This window comes from Tachypleus tridentatus, chromosome 9 (genome assembly GCF_004210375.1).
Source record: "Tachypleus tridentatus isolate NWPU-2018 chromosome 9, ASM421037v1, whole genome shotgun sequence".
NCBI lineage: Eukaryota > Metazoa > Arthropoda > Merostomata > Xiphosura > Limulidae > Tachypleus > Tachypleus tridentatus.
Window position 1 is genome coordinate 109,948,538 of NC_134833.1, and position 25,052 is coordinate 109,973,589.

Consider the following 25,052-nt stretch of genomic DNA (forward strand, 5'->3'; position numbering starts at 1 on the left):
TTTACCAAAATACTTTGTTGGCACCGAATAAAGAAGATATAATTTCGTTAACATATTACTACACCTACTCTGACCTTCACTTACAAGTGTCCTTATAGTTTTAAGGATACAATGTGAAAATTTCTCAGACTGGAATAGCTTACACAGAATTTTATAAATCTTTTGAGAATATAATCTGAAACATGGCCTGATAGATCGAAGAACTTTTGATTTCGACTCTCAGTTAAAGGCAAATGTCCGTCATGCGAAGTACATACACTGTTGTCTGCGAAATCAATAAAAATGGTTTACTTGTTTGTTTTGTTTTTTTTAATTTCGCGCTAAGCTATACAAGGGGTATCTGCGCTAACGGTCTTTAATTTAGTAGTGTAAGACTAGAGAGAAGCCAGTTACTCATCACCACCCACCCTCAACTCTTGGTCTGCTATTTTACCAATCAATGTGTGATTGACTGTAACATTATAATATCCCCACGGAGGAAGGGGCAAACATGTTTAGTGCGACGGGGACTCGAATCATCGTCCCTCTGATTACGAGTCGAGCGCCATGAGGGGCGACTGGTTTACTTGTATTTTATTGTTTGCTTTAGTCTCATTTTTGCATCATCTTAGTAAGAGTCAGAAAATTTAGAATTAATTTACAGAAAATAACTCGGAAATTAGCTTCATCTGTTAATATCACATATATAATATCGAAACTGAAATACTTTTTCTATTGTTGAGTAATTTTTATATATTTTATTAAAATTGAATTTCAAGACTTAACAATATTTAATGACATTAAAGTTCAATATAAATTAGTTAAAGCAAGCTGGTGATCTATCGTTCGGCCTGATATTGATATGGTCTAATATATTTTATATTTCGCAGTTTATACACAGAGTTGAAATGTTTAGAAGCACTGAGAACGTGCACACGTTGATAAACATGTCACGAGAAATTTTTTTACTGACTTGCATAAACATCATGCCAAGAAGAATATAAGTACCCTTGGCAATTAACGTTCACTTACCTTGTTGGCAAAAAAGATTTAATCAAACATAAATTATTGAAGTTGGTATAGTAAAATTAGGAAGTATGCTCATTACTAATGCCCAAGGTGCCAGCAATTTCGTGAGTTAGAAATATACGAAAAACAGCATGAACTTATTTATAGAACGAAAAGATCTCGAGAAAAAACTTAAGCCTTAAAATAAGTGTAAGTGCCTCCAAATATCATCGAATGTGAGAAAGTGACACATTCTTAAGATTTCAAAATTATGTGAGAAAATACACAAGGGCGATTGTATCATGTATTTGTCGGTTGGTGGTTTTTGAACAAAGTAGATTACTAAATTTGAAGCTGTAGTCATATGATGTAACAACACATACTACTGAAAGTTATAAATATTAACTATTTTTTTTCCTCTATAATATGAATTAGCATAGTTCACTCCAGTTTTGCTATTTGTTGAACCTCTACTACTTATTAATAGCATTATCCTTCAATCTCTGTTCAAGATTGATTATACTGTAATTAATTAGTATCAGGAAAATTGTCTCCCGAAATTCAAAAGGTTATGTTTATAATTACATAACACTAATCCGGCCAACACACAACGTCGTTGAATAGTTGAACATTGTTAAAATCCATAACGTCATGCATTATATATTGTGATGACGTTGGGGCACTGTTAGACGTTAACGGTGAATATATGCATATATATCAATGATTTTTTTTGTTTGAAGTTAAGTACAAAGCTACACAATGGGCTATCTATGCTCTGCCCATTACGAGGATCGAAGCCTGGTTTTTAGCGTTGTAAATCCGTAAACATACCGCTGCACAATTGAGGGTATTATGAAATAAACAATCTATAAAAAAATCAAATAACCGTTTACATGTTGTAAAATACTGAACATCATTATTGTTTGTATTTTTATTGTTTTTGAATATTTACAAAGCAGGAAATCTTATTCACGGCTTTGCGGTAATGTATGTAAAGCTTTTATTGAAACACAAATTGTAGCTTCAGTAACATGTTCACACTTTTCACCGTGCAAGTACTTGTTATTTCAGTTATTTTATAAATGAGAAATATATCATTTATCTTTGACTTTACTGATCATAATTAATTACACATAATTATTACGAGTTGTCAGAATGTTTGAAAATGGACAGAATTGTATTTTTGGAAGAAATACACAAGGGCCTCGTTTCGTACAAATAATTGTGTTTATTCAGACAATTCCAGGTCTGTCTCTATTGTTTCTTTATTACAACAATATTTCATCACAGATATAATACAATTGTTTTTATATTCTTCATTTTTGTAGGAATTTTTGAACTTTTGTAGTTTTAAATTATATTGTTAAAAGTGTTTTATGGGCTCATGTTTATTGTTCAACATGATGTTGAAATAAAATGTAAAAATATTAATCTGTATTTTTGCGTGGGGGCAATTATCGGGAGAGAGGGGCTTCCTGTTGGGCAGAGTAGAGCTCATGGCAGTAATTTCTGTTTAAATGTATAAGACCACAAGTCGAAGCTCAGGGACATATATGACCCGGGACGCTCAGAAATTTCCTTTCTCTTTACCCCGTTCGTGATTTGAATGTCCTGGTGGGCTTAATATTAAAAATAAAACACAACATGAGAAAAAATGTAGGTAAAATAATCAACTGAAAATCAAATGATAACGGTAGTAATATTAACTTGAAGCAAGCAAACAAAGGCGGAAAAATCCAACAAACTGGCGTCACAAAACCAACGGTCGATATATAATTTAGGGTCCTTCACGACAGTGAGGGATCTGTAAATCCTATGCTGAGATTTGGATGTGTGTGTGAGAGGAGGAACGGAAGTAAGTACCCAGAGAAACCCACTTTTACTATTCGGACACTGAACAATCTATCGAAATAGTGGCTGAGCTGAAAACTAAATTATATATGGGTTATACCACTGTCATTACTATATTAATTAGATTCAGAGGAGATAAGTGAGATAGCCATGAATGGGGAGTGGACGAGAAACTTAAGAATTATTTTGTGAGTGGGTGTTTGTTAACCGAACTTTTATAGAACTTTGTAGCCAGTTTGAGTATTTTGCTCTCAATGGTTGGAATATTGTAAGTGTTAACTAGGTATAAAAAGGGAGTATACACTGATAATGTATATTTTATTCTCAGGGGTGTGTTTTGCTCTATCTGGAGTTTATTATATAAATTGTCTGACATATTACACAGGACAGTGTTACCATATTCGGTGATAGGTCGAATGTATATTTTGTATTTATGTAAAATGGTGACTGGAGCTGGGTTACAACCTTTTTAACATCCTTCCGATTTCTCTGAGGAAGGATAATCTGGCCTATTCGGGATCAGATTTTTAATATGTGTTTCTGTTGAAAATAACACCGAAAAACTTTGTATGTTTTGTGAAAATTATTTGAGTGGGGCAATTTTTGTAGAATCAATTAAATACAATCGTTAGAAAGAAACAATTTACACAAAATAATAAACGGTTAATGAAAAGAAGTACAATGAAAATATTTGCCATACTTACCTTTCTTACATTGATTTACATTGTCAACTTTCCAAACAAACAGCTAACATTATGCAAGTTGCATAATTTGATTAAAACCTTGTTGTTTTATCCTATCACATCTGTCAAAGCGGCTGGGACGTATCCTAGCAGCTAATATTATACGCGCGACAATGATTTGTGTAAGTTTTTTCAAAACTTATGAACACGATTTTTGAAAACTGTTGTGTAAGTAAAATAGAATATTACTTGTCATGCAGATATTAAAGCTTTTTAGCGTTTACCAATGCGTCAAGAATATAGAGAAAAATACAAATAATACTGTTTCTTTTTACTAATCATTCCTGTTTTAACTTCACTACTATTTTCTGACAGATTACATTACTGTACGTTATCACCAAAGGATCTCGGAAGGACCAAACACAGGCAACTCAAATTACAGTTCCATCACAAAATGATTTACAAGTAAAACAAATAAATAAAAAAGGTCAATTTAAATAATTTGTTTGGAGAAAATAAACATGAGAACTTTATACATTTCGGTGTTGCACTCAGTGTTTAACGTTTATGAGACACTTGCTAATTAATGACCTGTTCAATCTTCAGCAAATGGCAAATGATCAGGATATTCAACCAGAGTGACACTAGTACTAATTCTTAAACATTTCAAAAGCCTCCTGTTCTCGCAAGTAAAAAAAAACCTGTTTCAGTTTGAAAGTTCACCAAAATAATGTTTATTGTCAATAGATGGATAGAAGATAAAATGAGGAGAAAAAAAAAACAAATAAACACCGACACTTATTTAAACAGTAAAATATTGAAATTCTTCTCACGATAAGAAATTCATCGTAACATTTTAGTATTTGATGACATTTTAATATAAATATCGTAAATTATTACATTTAAGTTTAATAACGTGGTCTAGTGAGTAATATGCTGGTCTTTATTTCGTTGTTTCAAGTTAAACACAAAACTACACACTAGGCTCTGCGCACCACGGGTATCGAAACCCAGTTTCTAGCTATTGGAGTCTGCAAACATACTGCTGCGCCACTAGGGGGCAATATGCTGGTGTTGATGATCAGAAGGTCAAAAGTTTGGGTCACGTTATGCTGTTAATTATGCTGTAGGTAGGTTTAACTACAACTGTCAATTTTACTATTAGTTTAAAACTAGATGAATAGACGGCAGTGGCTGCTGCTGATTGGATGCAATCCCTCTGGTAAGTAGTTCTAAATTAGGGATGGCTATGTTTGAATCTTAGGGTGAATTTTGTCTTGTGATTTAGTTCACCTGTCACATATTGTGTAGTTTAGGTCGAAAATACTGAATAGCATATGCCAAATTTTACAATGAGAATAAAATATTGATAAGTCGCGTGAATGTATTTATACCAAACTTAATTCATCATTAATATTTAAAAACTTAAATGAATTCCAGTGAAAAACTCGTAACGTGACAAATATAACACTTAAATACTATTAGGCACCACATTAACAAAAAAAAAAGATCTAATGATATCATATATGTGTATTTTAATAAATATGCAGATTTGTCGATGTTACTGAGTATAAAGTTGAAAATTACTCTGACAACATGAAACTTGTAAAGAAATTGACTGACCATTAAAGATTATCTTATGATCTGGTCGATCGACAAATTATGTTATGAAGCTGATCGACTTTAGGATTTTTTGGTGCGCCTCACAATAAACTGGGTAGGATTCACACAAGAACCAATCAAAAATGAGTGTATTGACTGGTTTGTTTTGAATTTCGCGCAAAGCTACACGAGTGCTATCTGCGCTAGCCGTCTCTAATTTAACGGTGTAAGACTGAAGGAAAGGCAGCTAGTCATCACCACCCACCCCAACTCTTGGGCTACTCTTTAAGCAACAAACAGCGGGATTTGCCGTCTCTTTATAACGCCTCTATAGCTGAAAGGGCGAGCATGTTTGGTGTGACGGGGATTGGAACCCGCGACTATCGGATTACGAGTCGAGTGCCTTAATAACCTAGCCATGCTGGGCCTGTGTATTGACTGAGAAGAACACACTTACTGGAGATTCTACACATCTCTGTGTAGAAAAAGACAAATTATGGGTCTAGGCTAAGAAAACATAGTTTTATATGTCTTAAACAATAATTATATTAATTTAAGGGCGCGTGCACTACCTATGTCGTTGTTGACCATCCTCATCGAAAACTGAAGAAGGTCATATTGTCTATGTATCATCTGACCCGCCAGTGGAAAAGATCACGGTCTACTTTCACATTTAGCATACTCAGCTTCATAGAAATCTTTCATCACGTTATGTCAGAGGGGAATGACATAGAACAATAGGTAACTAGGGCAAAAGGAACATTTTCCTCAGTAATGTTATACAGTTAAAACTACATACATGTATTCATAAACATTTTGGAACTAAACGTTTATATGAATTGCACTAAATGAAGAAAGTAAAAAAATGTCCAATATGTACATACAATATTGGCTAACAGCTTATATTAGGAAGCTAAGCAACTAATAGTTTATGTTATGCAGCTGATCAGCTAACAGATTATCTTATGGACGTAATATACTAATGCACTATGTCACAAAGTTGATCGATTTCGTTATGAAGCTACCCGACTATCAGATCATGTTATGAAACTAATCGACTGATATGTTATGCTAAAAACTTGAGCGACTATTTGGCAAATCGATAGTTATAGCGTTTTCAGATAGAATAATATAAGAATAAAATAACAATATTTTAGAATGTACGGAAACTTGTTGTAGCGCATAGCAAATTAAAAATGAAACACTCTACAGAATCATTACTATAAACTGTTTAGAACGGAAGTAATTCATAAGGAACGTAAAAAAAACATTATTAGAAATTGGATGTGTTTGATACTGTAAACCAATATACTAGAGTAAATTAATCCAATACTCCAGTTCTTCCATCTTTCTTGTTCTATTTATCTAAGGATAATGTTTTTGTGTTTCCCTAAGTGGGTAGAGATTAGGAACCAGGGATTGGTTGTGATAGAATCTTGATGCTTTGAGTCACAAGTGTAATCGAAAGGGAAGGAGGAATTCTGTATATAACAAAGTTCAACTAAGAATCAAATAATAGTCAAACCATTATTATGATTAGCTCAAATCCTCGGAAATTAATATTCCCTACAATAAGACTTAGCAACCATAAAACTTTTCGGGAATATTACCTTACATTGTTAACTATTTGGAACTATGTTATGTAGCAGTAGACTTTATATATTCACTGTTACAACATCAGTACCACCATAAGACATCCTTGTCTCGGTTTATTGATTCTTAAACATCTTCTTTACCACTGATCAATTACGTCACTTTATGAGTAGCAAAATTATATGAAATGTATTGAAAGGCAGCACGTCATAATTATGAGAACAGTAGAAATATCCACTTGTAATTTACATTCGATTTTACGAAGTTAAATGAAAGATTTATTATAATTTTACAAACATCATTACTAGGTAGCTTTCGTGTTAATCCTGATTTTAAAAGAAAACAAAACATGTCTTTTCATCCGCCATGACACCTTCATGAGAGGATTACACTAACAAATATTACTAGCTAGTAATATTATATACAATAAGGTAAGGTTGAGGGCTTATACTATTAAAAACTAGGTTCGATACCTGCAATCAGCACAATACATAACACTTAGCTTAAAAACACGAAAACAAAGAAACTAAAAATTAACTGAATTTCAGTAATTATGTGTTAAAGATTAAGGTGACAATTCTTGTGTTATGATATAAAATGACTTTTCACAGTCTAGTGGATAGCTTGAGATTCATGATTTATGACAACTTTGCTCACAGAAACGCACTTTGCATTTTCGGCAATAGATGCACAATAAGAATGACGGGTCAAATTAGACAATTTTAGGTAAAGAGTAGACTGTAGGTGCTGTTGACCAGTTACTTTCTCTCTCGTCTATCGTGAAACTTTGCGCGAAACTTAAAAATAAACTCAAGTCTATTAGTTCGAAATTAGGAACAAAGAAAAAAGTGTAACTTTTTACAAAACAAGCGACCATATTGAGAATATGTGTTTGCTCTTTCGTGAAAGTTGAAGCAACTTAAGTTGTGAAGTATAGTACCAACAACAACAACAAAAAAGGAAATAAAAACAAAACAGTAATACAGCTTTTACTCTCTTCTAACCCATCAGCAGCGAGCGTTACTTCGAGTGCCTGTCGTACTTTATCGTCTGGTAAGTGTTGAGAGTATGTAAATGAATAAAGGTGTAACAGCGACACCTCGAGAGATCTAGAGTTTATCATGAGATCTGTAAGTGACAGAGTAATCACTTGTTCCAGACAAGCAGCGGCTTAGGGCTAGGCGACTAATAATTAAAGGATGCGTCATAGTCATAGCACTGCAGTTGTTCCTCCTACATTTGCTGTCTCAAGCGCCAGATCGTTTTCGCAACTAGGTTTAATTTGTCAAAAAAAAAAAAGTCTTAGAAAGATTGTTCAGATGTCATGACGAAAAGTACAGGATTAGGAAGTGTTTGTTTTTAAGAGGATAACGCAAAGGAAAATGGTTGCATCATCAGCTACAATTATTTTTTAACATTTTTGTAATTAATAATTGGACAAGAGCCTAATTCAAAACTTACATAAAAGTTATCGTATAAAGAAAGACTTGTGTAATCTTTCAAGAGTGTACTTTTCTTTTTACAATGCTCAAAGAAAGAACCTTTATTACTGAGCTGACATTCCAAATCTATTATTTTCGACACGTTTATCCGAAGTAAAAGAGAGACAAACAAGAAAATAATCACACCAGCCTAGTCTCATAGCTCTTACTGATTTATTTGTTCCACAATAAATTCAGAAGAAAAAAAACACCTAGAGGTTCAGGAAAACAGAATTACTTTTCCAACTAAATGCTTGAACAAAACAAACAGAAATTACAAGATCATTTTTCTTCCACAGAAACTCAGAAAATCATGAAATAGAAGTACATTTTTCCTTTCATTGAAACATAGAAGAATAAGAAACATATGATTAATTATTCTTCGAACGCAATTCAGAAAAACTAAAACGTTAACCCTGATTTTTATCCCAAAGAAATTCGAATGAGTACAAAAAACATCACGATTTAAATTTTCTTCTACAAATACAAAAGAACAGAAAATAAGATTGTCTCTTCTTCTGTAAACGATTAAGATAAACAGGAATGATAAGAAAAGCTTTAAAATAAATTAACCCGCATGTTTGATTCGCTTATCAAGAAGATAAGAAAAATCCAATCTAATTCTTCTTACAGTTACTTATAGTTTTAAGAATAAACGTCAGAGTGGTTTTATCTGTGTTGCCACCAGAAGACATCATAGTATAAACACAACTTGCTATGCTCAACATTAAAATTATGTTATCAACAGTGAAGGCATTGAACTGATGAATCAAAGAATTCCAATCATTTCACGTTATAACTGTGTATCAAATTACTGGGCTAATGTTTGCTTCTTATTTCTATAGGTAACTTTTGATCAGAGGTTAACTATTATTAGCTATTTCTTATAAATGATGCAAAAAAACAACAACAAAAAACAATGGCAACCTTCCACTGAAATAATCCGATTATAATATATTATGGCTAGTTAAGTATTAACTATTTTATTTTATTTCGAATATTCTAAACTACACGATTATTCAGTTGGTTATTTTTATGTAGTAATATTTATTAAGAGATCATGGGATGTTTACTTACTCTGGTATGACTGAAATTAATTTGATTTTAAATTTAAAACACTTCCCAGTTCATTATGATCACCAGCTCACGGCTAGTATTGTTATAACTAAATTATCTCTCACCATATCGCCAAACATACTCACGATTTACGCCAAGAGGGCATTGTAATGTAACAAGCAATCCCATTATTCGTTGGCGGTAGGTGGTATTGACTAGCTGGCTTTGCCTGTCACTGATAAATTAGGAATATCTAGTGCAGATAGCTTCCATGTAGCTTTGGGCAAAATCCAAAATAGATAAACCAGAGTTATATCATTATTTTTACAAGACCCTAAAAATATAGTATTTTAAACTAATAAAAATCCCATTTGATTTGAAACATGAGCAAACATATGGTTCCAAGGGCAGTGATGATCTACAAAAGACACAAGTTAGCGGCTACAGAAAGCTAAGTTGTAAAACGCCTTTAGACATTAGCCATAGGACTCAAATAAAGACGATATTTTCTAATATGTTTCTACACTGTAAGATAGGCCTCATATGGTCAGGTGGTTAAGGTGCTCGACTCGAAATCCGAGGGTCGCGGGTTCGAATCAGCGTCACACCAAACATGTTCGCCCCTTCAGCCATTGGGTCGTTATAGTATGACGATCTATCCCACTATTCGTTGATAAAATAGTAGCCTAAGAGTTGGCAATGGGAGATGATGACTAGCTGCCTTCCCTCTAGTCTTGCACTGCAAAATTAGGGACGGGTAGCGCAGATAGCCCTCGAGTAGCTTTGCGCGAAATTTAGAAAACTACAAACAAACAATCTTTCACCGAATAGCAGAGTATGGTGTAATCAAACAAAATGCGAATCGAATTACGGCAACGGGATGCGGGCCATAAATCTTCGTTTTCACAGACTGGACACGCTAACCTATTGGACAAGTTCTTCCCGTTTGGTTGATGAACTTTTTAATGTTACTTCAGGGAATATGTAATCTGTTTAGTGAACTCCGACTTATTTGTTAGTTATATGTAGGAATGTCTTAGCACATGACATATGTCATTGTAAGTGACAGTTCAACGATTTGTGTTTCTATTAGTAAGTGAATCTGAGATGTTACAGTGTAAATACTGTATCTGTATTCACCAGCGCAAATGCTTGATAAAGATGCGTACAGTGTGTTCTGGCAGACCTGTGTTCTAAGAACAATGCTGTTTGCCGTACTATTAGTAATAATATTATAACAAACATTACACCAGTTGTGAATAAGTTAAACTAACACGCGCGATTACCTTTTGGAAATTTAAAGAAAATTATTCATTGTTCTGGTTTCAATTAAGTAAATAACCCTAGAAATACGGATAGGAAACATGTCATATTAGCTTTTTAACCATATATTTCTAAATTATCTATGTATCAAATAGTTGTGCGTTCATTACTTTGTTGGTTGCAGGACTTCTAGTGACGTATGAATCAAATGAAAAGTGTAAACAAAAATACCATCATCGTGCATTTAATTCTATTCATTACAGCTAGAAACCTCTATAGATATTTTACATAGAAAAAGAGGATTGTTTTCAATTTTTATAAGTTCTTTATATTGAGTGTTTTGGTAGGAAAAAACATATAATTATTCTATATGATGGCAATACGTGGGGCCCACTGGTAGTGAATGGTTATTAAAATAAGGATTTATCTTGAGGGTTAACAATTTAGGTGGTTAACGTAAGTTACATACGGGACATATACAAAAACTAAACAGTTAAGAAAAATCAATGAGGCTGTAACTAACACCCCCGCTATCAGTGGCACAGAGTTGTGTTTGCGGATTCACACCCTTACAAACCTGGTTTCGATAATCGTGGTGAGCAGAGCACAGATACTCAATTGTATAACTTTGTGTATAATTCCAAATAACCAATCAAACAAACATTTCGTTTAATTTCTGTATGATTAAAAACAATGAAGATATTATATTTAAAGTACATTATTATGAAAATAATATTTTGGGAAAATAACTTATTCAAAATACTGTTGTGTGTCACGCGTTACGTAATTACCATTTTATCCTCTGACGACAACGGACAACAACAAAGAAAGACGCAAACAATCTTTCTTCAGCTTTTAACACCACAACTCAAGAGACTTTATCAATCAACCTTAGGTTTATCTGTCACATGAACTATTAAAATTCAAAAACAGTTTCTAAAGACTTCCAACTTCATTACTTCAATCAGAAGTAAATTACGAACGCTAGCATGAGAAACATAAATTAGTCGTCAAGTTGCTACTTAAATGAGATGTCAAGCTATTTCTTTCGCTCTTCTGATGTCTTGTTATCCATTCTTTTATTTAATAACTATTGTGTTTATAAGACGTAGGCAAAAGTTTGGGAATTTATATTTTGTAACTGTGGTAAAGCTACTAACACTCTCTGCTGCTGTCTCTAATTTTGGCTATTTACTAGAGGGAAGGTAATAACTTACCAATATCCTGCTACGCTAAGAAGTTGACTGTCACTCTTATAATGCACTCATAATTTAAATTGCGGAGAATATTTTGTGGCTTTGCTCGAATTTGAGCTCGGATCGTCTGTTCCAGAATTGAAAGTTCTATCACTGGGTAAACCTGCGAGTCTCAGTATTTTGGAAATTGTTCTTGTATGAATTCCAATTGATCTGATTTAGGATCAAAAACAGTGCCTAATATTTACACTATATCTTTGAAGCTTTACATATCATTTCGACATTACTTACAGTTGTGTGATTTAGAATTATTATTTAAAAAGGTAAGTAAACTCAAAGCAATAACTGCACAACCCGTGTTATATGACAAGTGGTTTAACAGAATCAAGACAGGCATAAACATATACATCCAAACAACTTGAAGATTGACCACAAATTTTCAACTGCATCTTGTAATGAATTTATTTTAATATCTGCATTTGTTTCAGTTTGATGCATGTGATGTATACTGTTTGGTGTATACTGCGCACGTCCCGCCTGTTCTCTAACTTTGTAGATTTTCCAGAGTGAAAATCGATAATATATGTTTTGCAAAAAAATTAGCATATCTTCAAATACTGCTGAACTTTCAAGAATCTCGCCTAGTGACTGTATAAAAGTTAGCCATCGCAAGACTCCAACAGACGGTACTAGAATACTGTTTAGCCGCTACAGTCAGTATGCTATAAACCTCGTAAGCCATAATTGTAATTAACGCTTATTAATCGGAAAATTACAGAATTTGATCACGAAAGTTTATAGATTTCGAACATTACGAATCGTTCAATTTCAGTGAATTAACTTCGGACAATAAGTATTTTCATCAGTTTTGGTTTGGTTTGTTTTGAATTTCGCGCAAAGCTACACGAGGGCTATCTGCACTTGTCGTCCCTAATTTAGCAGTGTAAGACTAGAGGGAAGGCAGCTAGTCATTATCACCTACCGCCAACTCTTGGGCCACTCTTTTACCAACGAATAGTGGGATTGACCGTAACATTATAACGCCCCCACGACTGAAATGGCCATGCCTGGCCATTTTCGTCAGTAAAAAGTCAGCTTGTAAGCAGTATGAGGTCAGCCAAGACAAGACAGCAAGCTAGCTTAAGCGAAGTGTAACGATATCAACTCAGTTTTAATGCGCCTATTGTGGACCTGGATCGTTCATAAAATATAAATATTCTGTTTCAGACCAGATAGAATACTCGTTTTTGTCTGTAAGTTTGTAAAACTCGTATATATAAACCATAATTTTTAATAACTGTTATTATAGATTGTATTGCTCATTTGTATATTAAAATATATTTATGTTAAGAAAGAAAACTGTGTGTATCAACCTTGTTGGTAAATATCATAAATTTGATACACATCAACATTCAGTTAACTTCTAAATTAACATTTCCGGCTGTGTGAAATCTTAACAGGTAAAGTAAGTAACATAATAAAACCGAGACGCGTTCGAGATAAATTATAACGCATAACAATCATTAACTCAGTAATTTCTCTTTTTCTTTCATTTTTCGTTACATGTTTATTCTTTTTGTTTTGTTAAGAATCAAAGTACTTTTTTAACTTTTTTGGGCACAGTCTACTGAACAATGAGAAAACCCTATGTGTCAGGAAAATAAGGAACATAAATTCCCAATATCATATATAGCATATCATAATATGATCTGACACAAGACAGCTTAGTAGAAGGAATTATACACCACACCAACTAATTTAGAGCAACAATTATAACGTCAAGAATATACACATATTTAAAAATTTTGTTCGGAAAATGTGTTGTAAGTATAGAAAACGTCTTTAACACTCTTGTATCTATTTTGTTGTTCCGAGAATGTTAAAATTGACACTTAATTATAAAGCAGCTATAATACTTCTACGATGTCAAAATGTTATACTCGTTCTTGAAGCCATTTTCAATACCTTTATTGTTATTGACATGCTATACCTGTCCTTTAATACATCTTGGAGCCATTTTAAGAAAGTTACGTGTTTGTAAGAGTAGCAACTCGTAAGTACTGGTTTGAGTGAAAATCGATTTAAAAAATGTTTAATTTACAAGGAACGTATATTATACGTAATATAGCTATGAACTCAAAACATGGACGTAGGAAGGATCAATATATATACGGAAAGACTCATTGACTTGCTGGACCAAAAAACGTATAAGATATTTGTGTATTAAGGCTAGGAAATTAGCAATACATTTATAACAGCTTTTTAAACCTCAGAACCTGAAATGTCTGTAAGCATTTAAAGTTTAAAAAGGAATGAGAATCCAACCAGAAAGTGTGTGTGTGTTTTCTTATAGAAAAGTCATTTCGGGCTATCTGCTGAATCCACGAAATATATATATTTATATATATATAAATTATATAATATATATATATATTATATATATATATCCAACCAGAAGGAAAACGAATATCAACTAAATATTTGAAAGCGCTGAACAAAAAAAAAAAGCACGAGTGACAAATATTGTCAGACTTATTGACCTTACATTCAACTTGTACATATATACAGAGATCTCAATGGTATACTTAAATGTACTATACACATATATATTCATTATATATGTGAATTAGAAAGAAATCGGTTCCATTTTAAAGTAGTTATAATATTTTGAATAAAAATTATTACAATTAAACCAAAAGAGAAAACTTATACCACGAGGAAACTGTAAATTACAAACATATGTTTTATTATTTAAAACATTTACGGACGAAACATCTCTCTTCTTGTGATTTTAAACATAGAGTACATTAAAAATGTCTACATATCATTTACCATTTATTGGTGATATAAGCTACTTCCTCTTTTTTATTTAAATATATTTTGGCCTGGAGAAGGTACATTGTTAATTTATCTGTATAATACTAGATTTTAGGACAGATATAGATTTATTATATAATAGATCAGGAACCGTAGATAAATACACGTTTAATTTTCTGATTGGAACAAGGAAGCGGAGAAAGAAATGTACAAACAGATATTTATTATCAGAGATGGTGTAGCCTAGTGTGCTTTACTATAAGTTTGATCAGGGGTTCGATTCCCCTCGGTGGGCTGAGCAGATAGCCCTTTGTGGCTTTGCTATATGAAACACACACACACACACTATAAGTTTGAGAGCCCATGGTTTATGTCCTGTTACCACAAAATCGTGCCATGCACCTTGAGGTGCAGTCCAGTCCCCTATTCGATTAGAGTAACTGGTTTTGTTTTAGTCTATTAATTCAAAATTAGAGTTAGTACAGATTCACAACTTGTATAATAGTATCAGAAACCATACATAAGTCACATGTAATTCTGTGAGAAGGAAAGGGGTCAGTAAATATCTAAAGAAAACAAGTCTTTACTCATTCAAACATTGGAAACATAATAGTAACATTAAAATGATATCGATGAAACGTATTTTGACCATTTTGCAGTTGCTGACCCAAACATTATGATACAGAAACATACCACTATAATATTAGTTATATTATATTGAATATTTGTTTGTGAAACACAACACCTAAAATACATTCGGAACGTCCTCCACAACTCATTATAATAATACATTCCCATACTTAACTGGAAGAAACTGAATTATTTTAGAAGTGTAAGAAATGCATAACTTTTCTCTATCTTGTGTACTTGTCTATTTATTTCTATATGATTCTAACTAAACTTTTTATGTTTTACTTATTTTATCATGGTATGTAATTTATTTTCATTGAAATTATTTTACTGAACATTATGATAATCTCAGTCATAACGAATATCTTTTGAACATTGACGTCAAAAGAGTCGATGTCGGATATTTTATTACGTCAAAGTGACAAATAACGAAAGGTCTGATTTGTGTTCGATTTAAAATAACTGAAAGTAGCAACTTCAGTGTTTAAAAAAAATGTTTATTTCTTTAGTTTATATCTATTTATAAAAAAAATCCCCATTATTTCAGCAATGCTTAAATATGTTTTATTATTAGATTTATTTGAAAGAAAAGGTAACACTTTTATGAAATAAAATAACAAAAAGAAACAGCTGGTTGCAATTATGTACGTTTACAGTTAATATGGACGATTTGCCTACCATCTATTGGTCAATGATAAAACTATTCAATAGTTTGAGTTCAAATTCATTCAATCATAGCAAAACCAAAACCAATGCACCTAAATGGGATTAAAATTTTTCTTCTTTCAAAGGAGTGAAACATTCCTTATAACAACCAGTATATTTTAATGGAATATATATTCCTAATTATGATTAGAGTTCGCGTAAATTGTATAGATTTTATTTATTGAGAAGTTTACGAGAGCAATCTTATATTTTGGTAATATGACATTATTAAGAAAGGTTTCTACCATTACTGGTCACAACTGATGTCACATTCTTCGCATTACGTTCCGTTTGCCCATTTCTTCGACTGAAACTCCCAAAAGATGGCGCAAGTTTACTGGAAGAGGTGTCTTTCGTGCTGGGATACGCAAAACTGCGACTGCTGTTCCCTCGGGCAGGAGTGGGCAATCTTAAAAATTGTTTAGAATATAAACAGTTGGCATCACAACTTGCTATCACATGGTTATTACCTTTCAAACTAACGACACTAAAACATTAGTAATACTATCAATACATTAAAAGTAAGTGCCATTAGTTGATAACTGTCGGCAATGGTTTCATATAAAAAGAATTTGGCTATTAATTAATTAATATTAATATTCGCATATTTTAAACGAACTTTTATATCACTTTTATGTATTTGTAAAATCATGAAATTATAATTACTTAAACAAATAAACGGACTAGAATATTGCAAAATAATGAACTTACTTCTATCTCTATACAAGGATGTATTTTGTATTGCCACACACAATAGGACGTTCTCTTTCTAGTTTTAATATTTTTATAATCTTACATTCTTCCATTTCTTGAGAAAAATAATCCAGTCAGATCTGATTTGCATTTCTAATATTCTTAAAAAACTTATAATGAAATTGCATGATTTTAGTGGAACTGCACGGAATTGAAACCGGCGTCGAATGTGTTAATTGTTTCAGTTGTGTGGGTTACAACCCGAAAATTAATACCATTATTCGTTTGTAACGAGTATCCCAATGTTTGGTTGTCTAATGCCTTTCCTATAGTCGGTTTTAGTAGTCTTGTCATAAAACAAACAACAATCTTCTTGAGAACGAAAAATTAACTTTGACCTTCCGACCTTTCGTATGTTTGATATTCAGCCTTATAACTTTGAGGAAAACTACAGCTGCAAAATAAGATCATAACCTTTCAATTCAGTCCAATAATGAATATGCTAATTTAATGTATTATTGTTACTTACAATGATTCTAATGTTCTGATACATCATTCGAGTAACCTTGCTTTCAGCGATATTTTTGGCCGTAAACCCAATAGAATCTCATGAGCCACAAGCGGTTTAAAGGACTTGGGTTATTTCTACACCTATATTCTTAATTAAAAATGCAAAAATAATCTCCATAATAAAAAATATACTTAAAAGAGTAACGTGTGTGCGTGCTGGGAAAGCCTTTTAAAACTTTATTAATACATGCAAAAATGAAAATAGAAGTAAGAAATACTGGTCGTATGTTATAGAGCAAAAACATATTGTTCTATCTGCTGTGCCTATGATGAGGAATCTAACCCAAAATTTTAGCAATGTAAGTTCATAAAGTTATCGCTGTCCTTTCTGGAGACAGGGAAGTACAAATATCACCTTATGTGTAAGAAAGGAGTCATTGCAAATAATATTATACATTGCACAGGTAAAGGCATTTGGACAATGGATTTGTCATGCCTTACAGCAGTGCTCTCTAATCTTCACCAACATCATTCACTTTTACAAGTTTTTCACAAGAACTGACCTACCCCAATTCGAAACACGTCATAAAAGTATTAAATTAAAATGCAAAATTATTTATTATTACGTAAATATACACCAAACTACACCTAGAATGAATACAACATAAACAAAAAATATGTATTTATCAAACTGTAATTAGAATAAAAAATAATAACTAATGATTAGTTTGAATTTGTTGTATAATCGATAATACCAATTCATCCATCATTCTCATTCATCCTAATTTTGATCCCATTTACCTCTGAATGAATCATTCACCCACTTAAGAAACAGTGCCTTAGAATTCCATCTTAGACAGAGTGTGTATGAGCTAAGGTTTTATGCGCAAATTTCTTCATATGTTTGGACACTTCAAGTATCAATGCCGTCACTCTATTAAGTTTTGATATTTGCCTTGAAATTCGGGTTTTGAAAGCTTCGCTGCATTTGATATCTCTCATCAGATAAGGTGATCAGTTTGAATTTTTTATCAGACCATTCAGCTAGAATGTCTGTACTGGAGATATTTGAAAGGTACCACGTGTTGTGGAATAGGTGTAACCTTGTGTTTATAGAGACACCTTGCATGGCCAACAGATTTCAATACTTTACGTACCGAAATACTTTCGTGAATATTCCAAACAACCCACTTAACTGTTTTAATTACTTTAAATACATGGAACCGAACTAGCATTTTGTAAATTGTATGCATCAAAATGGCCCTGCATGGTCAGGTGGTTAGGGCGCTCGACTATCAATCTGAAGTTCACAGGTTCAGATCCTCGTCCCACCAAACGTACTTGGCCGTGAGGGCGTTATAATGTGTCGATCGATCCCACTATTTGTTAGTAAAAAGTTGGCGGAAGGTGGTGATGACTAATTGTCTTCCCTCTGTTCTTTCACTGCTAAATTAGGGACGGCTAGCGTAGATAGCCCTCGTGTAGCTGTGCGCGAAATTTGGACAAGAAAACAAGACATCCCAATAGAAAATACCATGACAAAAAGAGTTTCGTACGCAAAGCACGTATTTTTTAACCAAGTATAATATAGTAGATTTAGTATATTTATGAAATATTTATCGAATACTATTAAAGAAACTGATATTAAAGGAAGAGTATGAACATACTAACAAAACACGTGAAAGTTAGTTGGTTGTTTATTTGTTTTGTATTTCGCACAAAGCTACATGAAGGTTATCATCGATAACCGTCCTTAGTTCAGCAGTGTAAGACTATAGGGAAGGCAGCTAGTCATTACCACCAACCGCCAACTCTTTGGCTACTCTTTTACCGATGAATAGTGGATTTACCGCAACATTATAACGCCCTCAAGGCTGAAAGAGCGAGCATATTTGATGTGACAAGGACTCGAACCAGCGACCTTCAGATTATGAGTGGAGTGCCCTTATCATCTAGCCATGCCGAACCCTCTTTAAGAGAGTGACACCTGTTAGCAGGCTAGAAATCTAAATATTTGACCTATTACAAAGCTGATTCATACATTTATAAGGCTTACAATAGTTAATTATTGAACGAGTCACGAAATTTGTTTCCAGAATTTTTTTATTTAAAATTCAAAAACAGCTAAAATGGAATAGAAACAAAATGCACCATTTACAAAAAACGTTTTGATACCGTTGACATGGTATCATCAGGTATTAGATTTATAACCCTAAGAAAAGCTCTCAAACGCTTCGTGACTTTTAGCATGTTTGATAGTTAACCATGTAACCCGTCACCCTTAAAAAGACGTCATAAGTCGTCGTGAGTTCAGAGCTTTCTGAATGTATGTAACATCACACGTACACTGCTTCTTTACAAAATAGTAATAAAGAGTATTTGATATTTACGGTAAAATTTATATGTCTCCAAAAATTATTATCACTGGAAAGTTAAATATTTTAAAATTGTTATTATATAAATTCTTGTTTTGTAATAGTAACTAACTAGTGCTATTACTCATACTCATATATTAAAATTATCACCTGGAAAGCATATCACTTCCGATAGATGCCGCCACTAACGACTTTCCCTGAGTGCTGCCAGTGTTAGATATTTGATTAGAGACGGAGTACGCCAACTTCTGTGCTTGTTTGTACCGGGATAAGTTAAAGAATAAACCCAGAATCGATTTCAAATTTCCATCTCGGATCTCTGAAATTAAGGAAAAAATAAAACCAAACTCGGTAAGTTTAATTCCAATGTAGAAGTCCAATCGAGTATTGACTCAAAATTGAAAGCTCGGCTAATCAAAATATAACCTATGAGTGCAACGTCCAATTTGTTTATATGATAGGAACACACGTGTTTTATTAAACTCTTCGACGCACAAGTACTGTATAAATGACTTAGCAATTTTTGTGAATCCAATAATTGTCTAATCCAACTATATATATATATATCTTTAAATTTAATTAATTCAAATGTATTTTACTACAATGCTAAAATAGCTTCGTCTTTTAACTGCCTGTTCGGATCTTGTGGATGGTTTACAGTTACGTAGTTTTTCTTCTCAACTACGTGTGTAAATTCTATTTTGTTAAAGATCATTCTATTCGAAAACACTGTCCTCGTTTTGTATTTTTGATTATATATGTATATGTTTATGTACTTGGGTTTTTATAAAGTTTTGTGTGTCACAGTTAGATTTAGATGAGATTAAACAGGCCTTGATATTTCTGGCAAGCAGCCAATACTAAAGCGATTAGGCCAATATTTACATAAGAGAAAATACGTGATGAACATCATTTTGGTAAAAACTGCTGTCAGTTACAGTTTTTTTTAGTGTCTTATGGACGCTTTGTAAATTTGCTTTAAATATGTTCTAATAAGCGAAACGAGGTTAGAGATTTTAAAGACCAAAAATATAATAAAAGAAGTATATATAATCGAATACAACAATCAGTTCGTAATCACGTGTACCACTAGCGCTAATACAGAAGAACAAACTGCTACGTTCAACAATAAGTTGACTATAAATGTTTCCATCTATTAGCAAATATTAGAAAAGTTACTAACTAAAATATCTAACAATTAATATACGCACTTCTAAAAAAAAGTTTTAAAGTTTGTTGTTTAACGTAAAATTACAAAAATGGGCTATATGTACTCTACCTACAGCGGGCATCGAAACCCGATTTGTAACGTTATAAGCTCCCATATTTATCTGTGAGTCAATGGCAGTGGAGCAGATTTTTGTAAGAACTATTCCCATTTTTACAAACTATCTACCTAAATGATGTTTCGAATAGGAAAAAAAATACAAGTACAAGAGATAGTTTGGTTCCATTGTTTATCAGTTTCTAGATTTTAAGTTACGAGAAAGACATTGTCATGCAATTTGTATCGTCAAACGTAGATTTAATTTATAAATTAATAACTATCTTGAGTATATGAAATAAGGTCTCACCTTTGGCTGTCACCTCTTTCACATTTACTCCGAGATTTTCTAGGAACGTGAGACAAATATTTAGATTATCCACCTGCAAGTAAAGATTGTTTAACAATTACCCCTAGTACCAACACAGCATTATTGAATCTATTAAATACCATTATCAGAACATTAGATTCAAGCGTAACATCTACATACGACTTAAGACTTAAAATAAAAAAAAAAACAATAAAAATACTCTCGTAATCTTTGGAATAGTTTTAAAGTGTTTTGTGTTTATCCATTCACAAGATGCGATGCGAAACACATTTACTACAGTTTGGAAATTGAATAATTTTCTTTCAACATAAGTTAAAACACAGTTACTTCAGGACGAACGTTCACTGCAGGCGCTAATGTGTGAAGGTTTATAAAACGTAGTTGTCTAGACGAATGTAGATTGATTACTTCTGTGAAAAACAAGTCTACATGCGTGGTTTGTTTATTTATTGCTAAGCTCAAAGTTGCACAAGTGACTATCTGCATTGTGTCTACTGCAAGAATTGAGTTCCAAATTTCAGTGTTACAGGAAATATCACTAGTAGTCTTTTCACTTGTAAGACTGAGAACAAAATGCCACATTTCATACCAAAACAAAGGTGTAACCACAAGGATAAAAAGGATTCATGGCCTAATTTTCCTAACAAAGTAACCGTTAAAAATCATATACAATATTTATTATTAACTTCATTTTCTCTTAGTCAAACGTATCAGTTGGAAAGATTTATTTTATTGATCACTTAAGTATTTAATGACGACAATAGATGTACCATGTATTACTTATTTTTGCCTTCAGTGATTCTGGTTCATTTGCCTTTTTTATTGTTTTTGACACTCTAAGGAGGAATCATAAAGGCTACTTCTGAAAGTTATTTTTCGAGAGACAAAATAACTATATATTATTTCCATGGGGACTAAAATATGAACAGAATTACGAACTTGAAAATTTAAAATTATTTTAATGTCAGAAAAAAAAACATGATGTAAGTTTACTGAGATAATCCAAACTGAAAAGTAATGTGACGTTTTTTGTTTGTTTGTTAGAAATATTAAAAGAATCTTTCTTTGACGTAGAGCTGAGATCTTTTGGATGACGATAAAGGTACAAAACAGGGCTCTGGGCTCAGTTTAGCTATATAAGCTCAAAGCAGGTTTCTGGGGAAGACGTTGAAAGATGCACTGGCAGAATTTTACTAAATATGCTTAAAGAATAACAGTTTTTAAACGGTTTATGTCATTTGAGTTTTACTAAGAAAACTACTGAACAAGTAGAAAATGACATACAAACATGTACCCAAAGGGAGTACAGACAAACCACGTGTCAATATCTCTGACTTAAGTAAGTCACATGTCGTCACCTCACCGTGAAGGAGTTTCTTAACTTGTGTTTACGATGAAAGACGTTTTGATTTTTGCAAACTTCATAAAATAAGCTGTTTATCTCAAGACCAAGTCAAAAATAAATAGACATCTGTCTATTGACAGGGATGACTTTTTTAATAACAAGTACTTTCCTTACACCGCATCTGGTAGTAATAATTTCAAGTTCACTGACTGATTCACGATTTGCGTTAATAATAATGAATGAATATACCCTGCAAAAGACTCTTTCAGATGATGTACAAAGAATATGCCCCAGATATAATTCTAACATTTTTGGTGTGTTTTTTTTTTTTCGCATATGTTGACTTAGAAAAAGTTTTCATAGTGAACTGAGGATACAACAAGTATAATCATAGAGTATGAATGACGCTTATTGTAGTCCGATGTCAATTTCGAGTATGTTTTCTATAGAATCGATAAAACCTATAGTGTTTATAGTCAGATAAGACCACGTTATTCCAAGAGAATCTTTTGTAAATCCACTGTGAAATACGTTTGATGATATAATATAGTGGTTGTAACAAAACCACTCATTTTGAGGACAGTCGGCATTGACAACATTCTCACCAAAGGAAACAAATCAAATCTTTAATTCACATCTGCATAGAAAAAATTTGAAATTCAAAAGACGAAATGTGGTAGTAAATGTTTTTATGGCTCGTGCTTCATTTTCTAACTTAAAATTAAAGGAAGGTTGTATCTGCAGAGCGCCTCTAGTGGCACAGCGGTATGTCTATGGACTCTCACCACGAGAAACCGGGTTTTGATACCAGGGGTGGATAGAGCCCATACAGTCCATTCTGTAGCTTTGTGCTATAATACTTCCTACATAACATTGGATGAGCGTATAAAACTTTATCACTTATTATGAACAACCATACACAATGTGTTCTTAGCATTTACGTCTACTTTCAGTTACAAATACAAAACAATGGAAAACTAATTATTTTCACGTCTATACTACTAATTTATAATATCATGTTAACTACATTCGTCTTCGACAATGAGTAGATAATAATATTTGAATACTTTAATTTGATTCACAATATCAAAGAAAAATTAGGCTTGAAGCCTGACCTATTTTAATAACACATGTTACAAACAAACTTCAAAATTAAATATGAATAGTACTATGGAAAAGAAAAGTGTTTTTTGTTTTTGAACAATGTGTGATATTCTAAATAAAGCTATTTCCATCTAATTAAGTTTAACTTTGTAAATTATAAGCTATAAATGAAATCTACCCAATGTAAATAAAAATGTAACACCATATTTTGAAGTCAGACGAAAGACACATAGTACGGTATTTCGTAATCCATTAGCTTCTGTTCTATTTCAAAAAAAGAAGACCCCAACTCACACCAAACTGTATAGATATTTGTGTCACCACTATGGTTTGGATTACCTTACCTTAACGATTAGGTCCAGGTACAAACAGGTACAAGCTTCTATACATGAGATAGTCGTTGCCATATGTAAGATTTCCCTCAGCAAAAACATTAGTACACGCATATAACCTATCGATATTCGGTTTACAAGGAGTAGTATATGTATTTAACCTTTCGCCATTCGGTTTAACAAGGATATTGTTAACTACGCGCACAACACCTGCGTTAACATTCTTATCAAATAACAGTTTTTTTTTCTACTTTTTATTATAAACAAAAAAATTAATTAGTTGTGAATAAGAATATATGTTTTTATTGCTTCGCCATCTTAATGCGATCTGTTTTTGGTTTTATTATGGCCAAATATAAGAACCTATTGAACTTTGATATTTATAGTGTCAATTTACATCAGTGTCCAGCTGATCACATTGCAATAGTCTAGATTAATTAAATTTGTGAAGTTTCCTACAACCTTGTTACTAATGGACATAAACCTTGTTAAGGGTCTCGTCTGTTAATACAATCACATGCTTTCACTAAGGCTTTGCTGAATAAATCAAAGCCTGTTAATAAACCAGGAAACTAAATTGTCAAGAAGAAATGGAAACGTCAGCGGCTTGACACACTGCCAAAATATCGATCGGAAACTAACTAATTATCCCATAAACCTCTTTGGTATTTTGGTAACCAAGAATTAAAAATGGCATGATAATGTCACATGAATACTCACTCCAGAAATATCTTAACAGATAGAGTTTTGAATATGGTTTATAAAAATAATCTGTTGTTCTCTGTAATATAATTGGTCAGTAGTTAATTAAAACTACGCTAGTTGGCTGAAACACACAAATTCGGCGTGAAGCTTAACATGTGCATTTTTCACGGTTTCTCAACTTCGTAAAAATAACCTGTCCAACATAAGGCTAGTTCTTATAAAGTAGTTCCAACTGTTGGTCATAAACTAAATGTAGTAAAGCCTCTCTAAACTGTTCTCTTAATTATTTCAATAATAGGAACCATTAAAATACAAATACAACCAAAACTATTATATGCTATACATGAATATTCTGTCAGTTTGTTTGTTTTTGTGAAATCTCACTGACCAGTGGTTGAGAAAGACTGCTTCAGACGAATAATGTAGCTTAAAAAAGTAATAATTGGTAATTATTTATAATATTATATGCAGTATAAATTAACTGTAAAGTGTGGAATTAATAGTTAAACTCTATTGAACCATCAGGTAA

The 25,052-nt window shown here is 32.6% G+C and overlaps 1 protein-coding gene and 1 long non-coding RNA gene across 4 annotated transcripts in view; one reads left to right on the plus strand and one right to left on the minus strand.

Moving 5' to 3' along the window:
- Positions 1–25,052, minus strand: part of LOC143226032 (uncharacterized) — a 339,996-nt gene that overhangs the window by 184,032 nt on the left and 130,912 nt on the right. For both annotated transcript variants that reach the window (XM_076456428.1, XM_076456429.1), the window contains 3 exons: positions 21,017–21,089; positions 19,593–19,761; positions 16,110–16,273 (listed from right to left, as the gene is read on the minus strand). In XM_076456428.1, the coding sequence (XP_076312543.1) occupies positions 16,110–16,273; positions 19,593–19,761; positions 21,017–21,089 (406 nt within the window). The remainder of the gene's footprint in view (positions 1–16,109; positions 16,274–19,592; positions 19,762–21,016; positions 21,090–25,052) is intronic.
- Positions 19,662–25,052, plus strand: part of LOC143226033 (uncharacterized) — a 102,010-nt gene continuing 96,619 nt past the window's right edge. Inside the window, exon 1 of one of the 2 annotated variants that reach the window (XR_013014252.1) lies at positions 19,662–19,793. This is a non-coding gene — a long non-coding RNA (uncharacterized LOC143226033). The remainder of the gene's footprint in view (positions 19,794–25,052) is intronic. The other variant, XR_013014251.1, reaches the window with a different exon arrangement.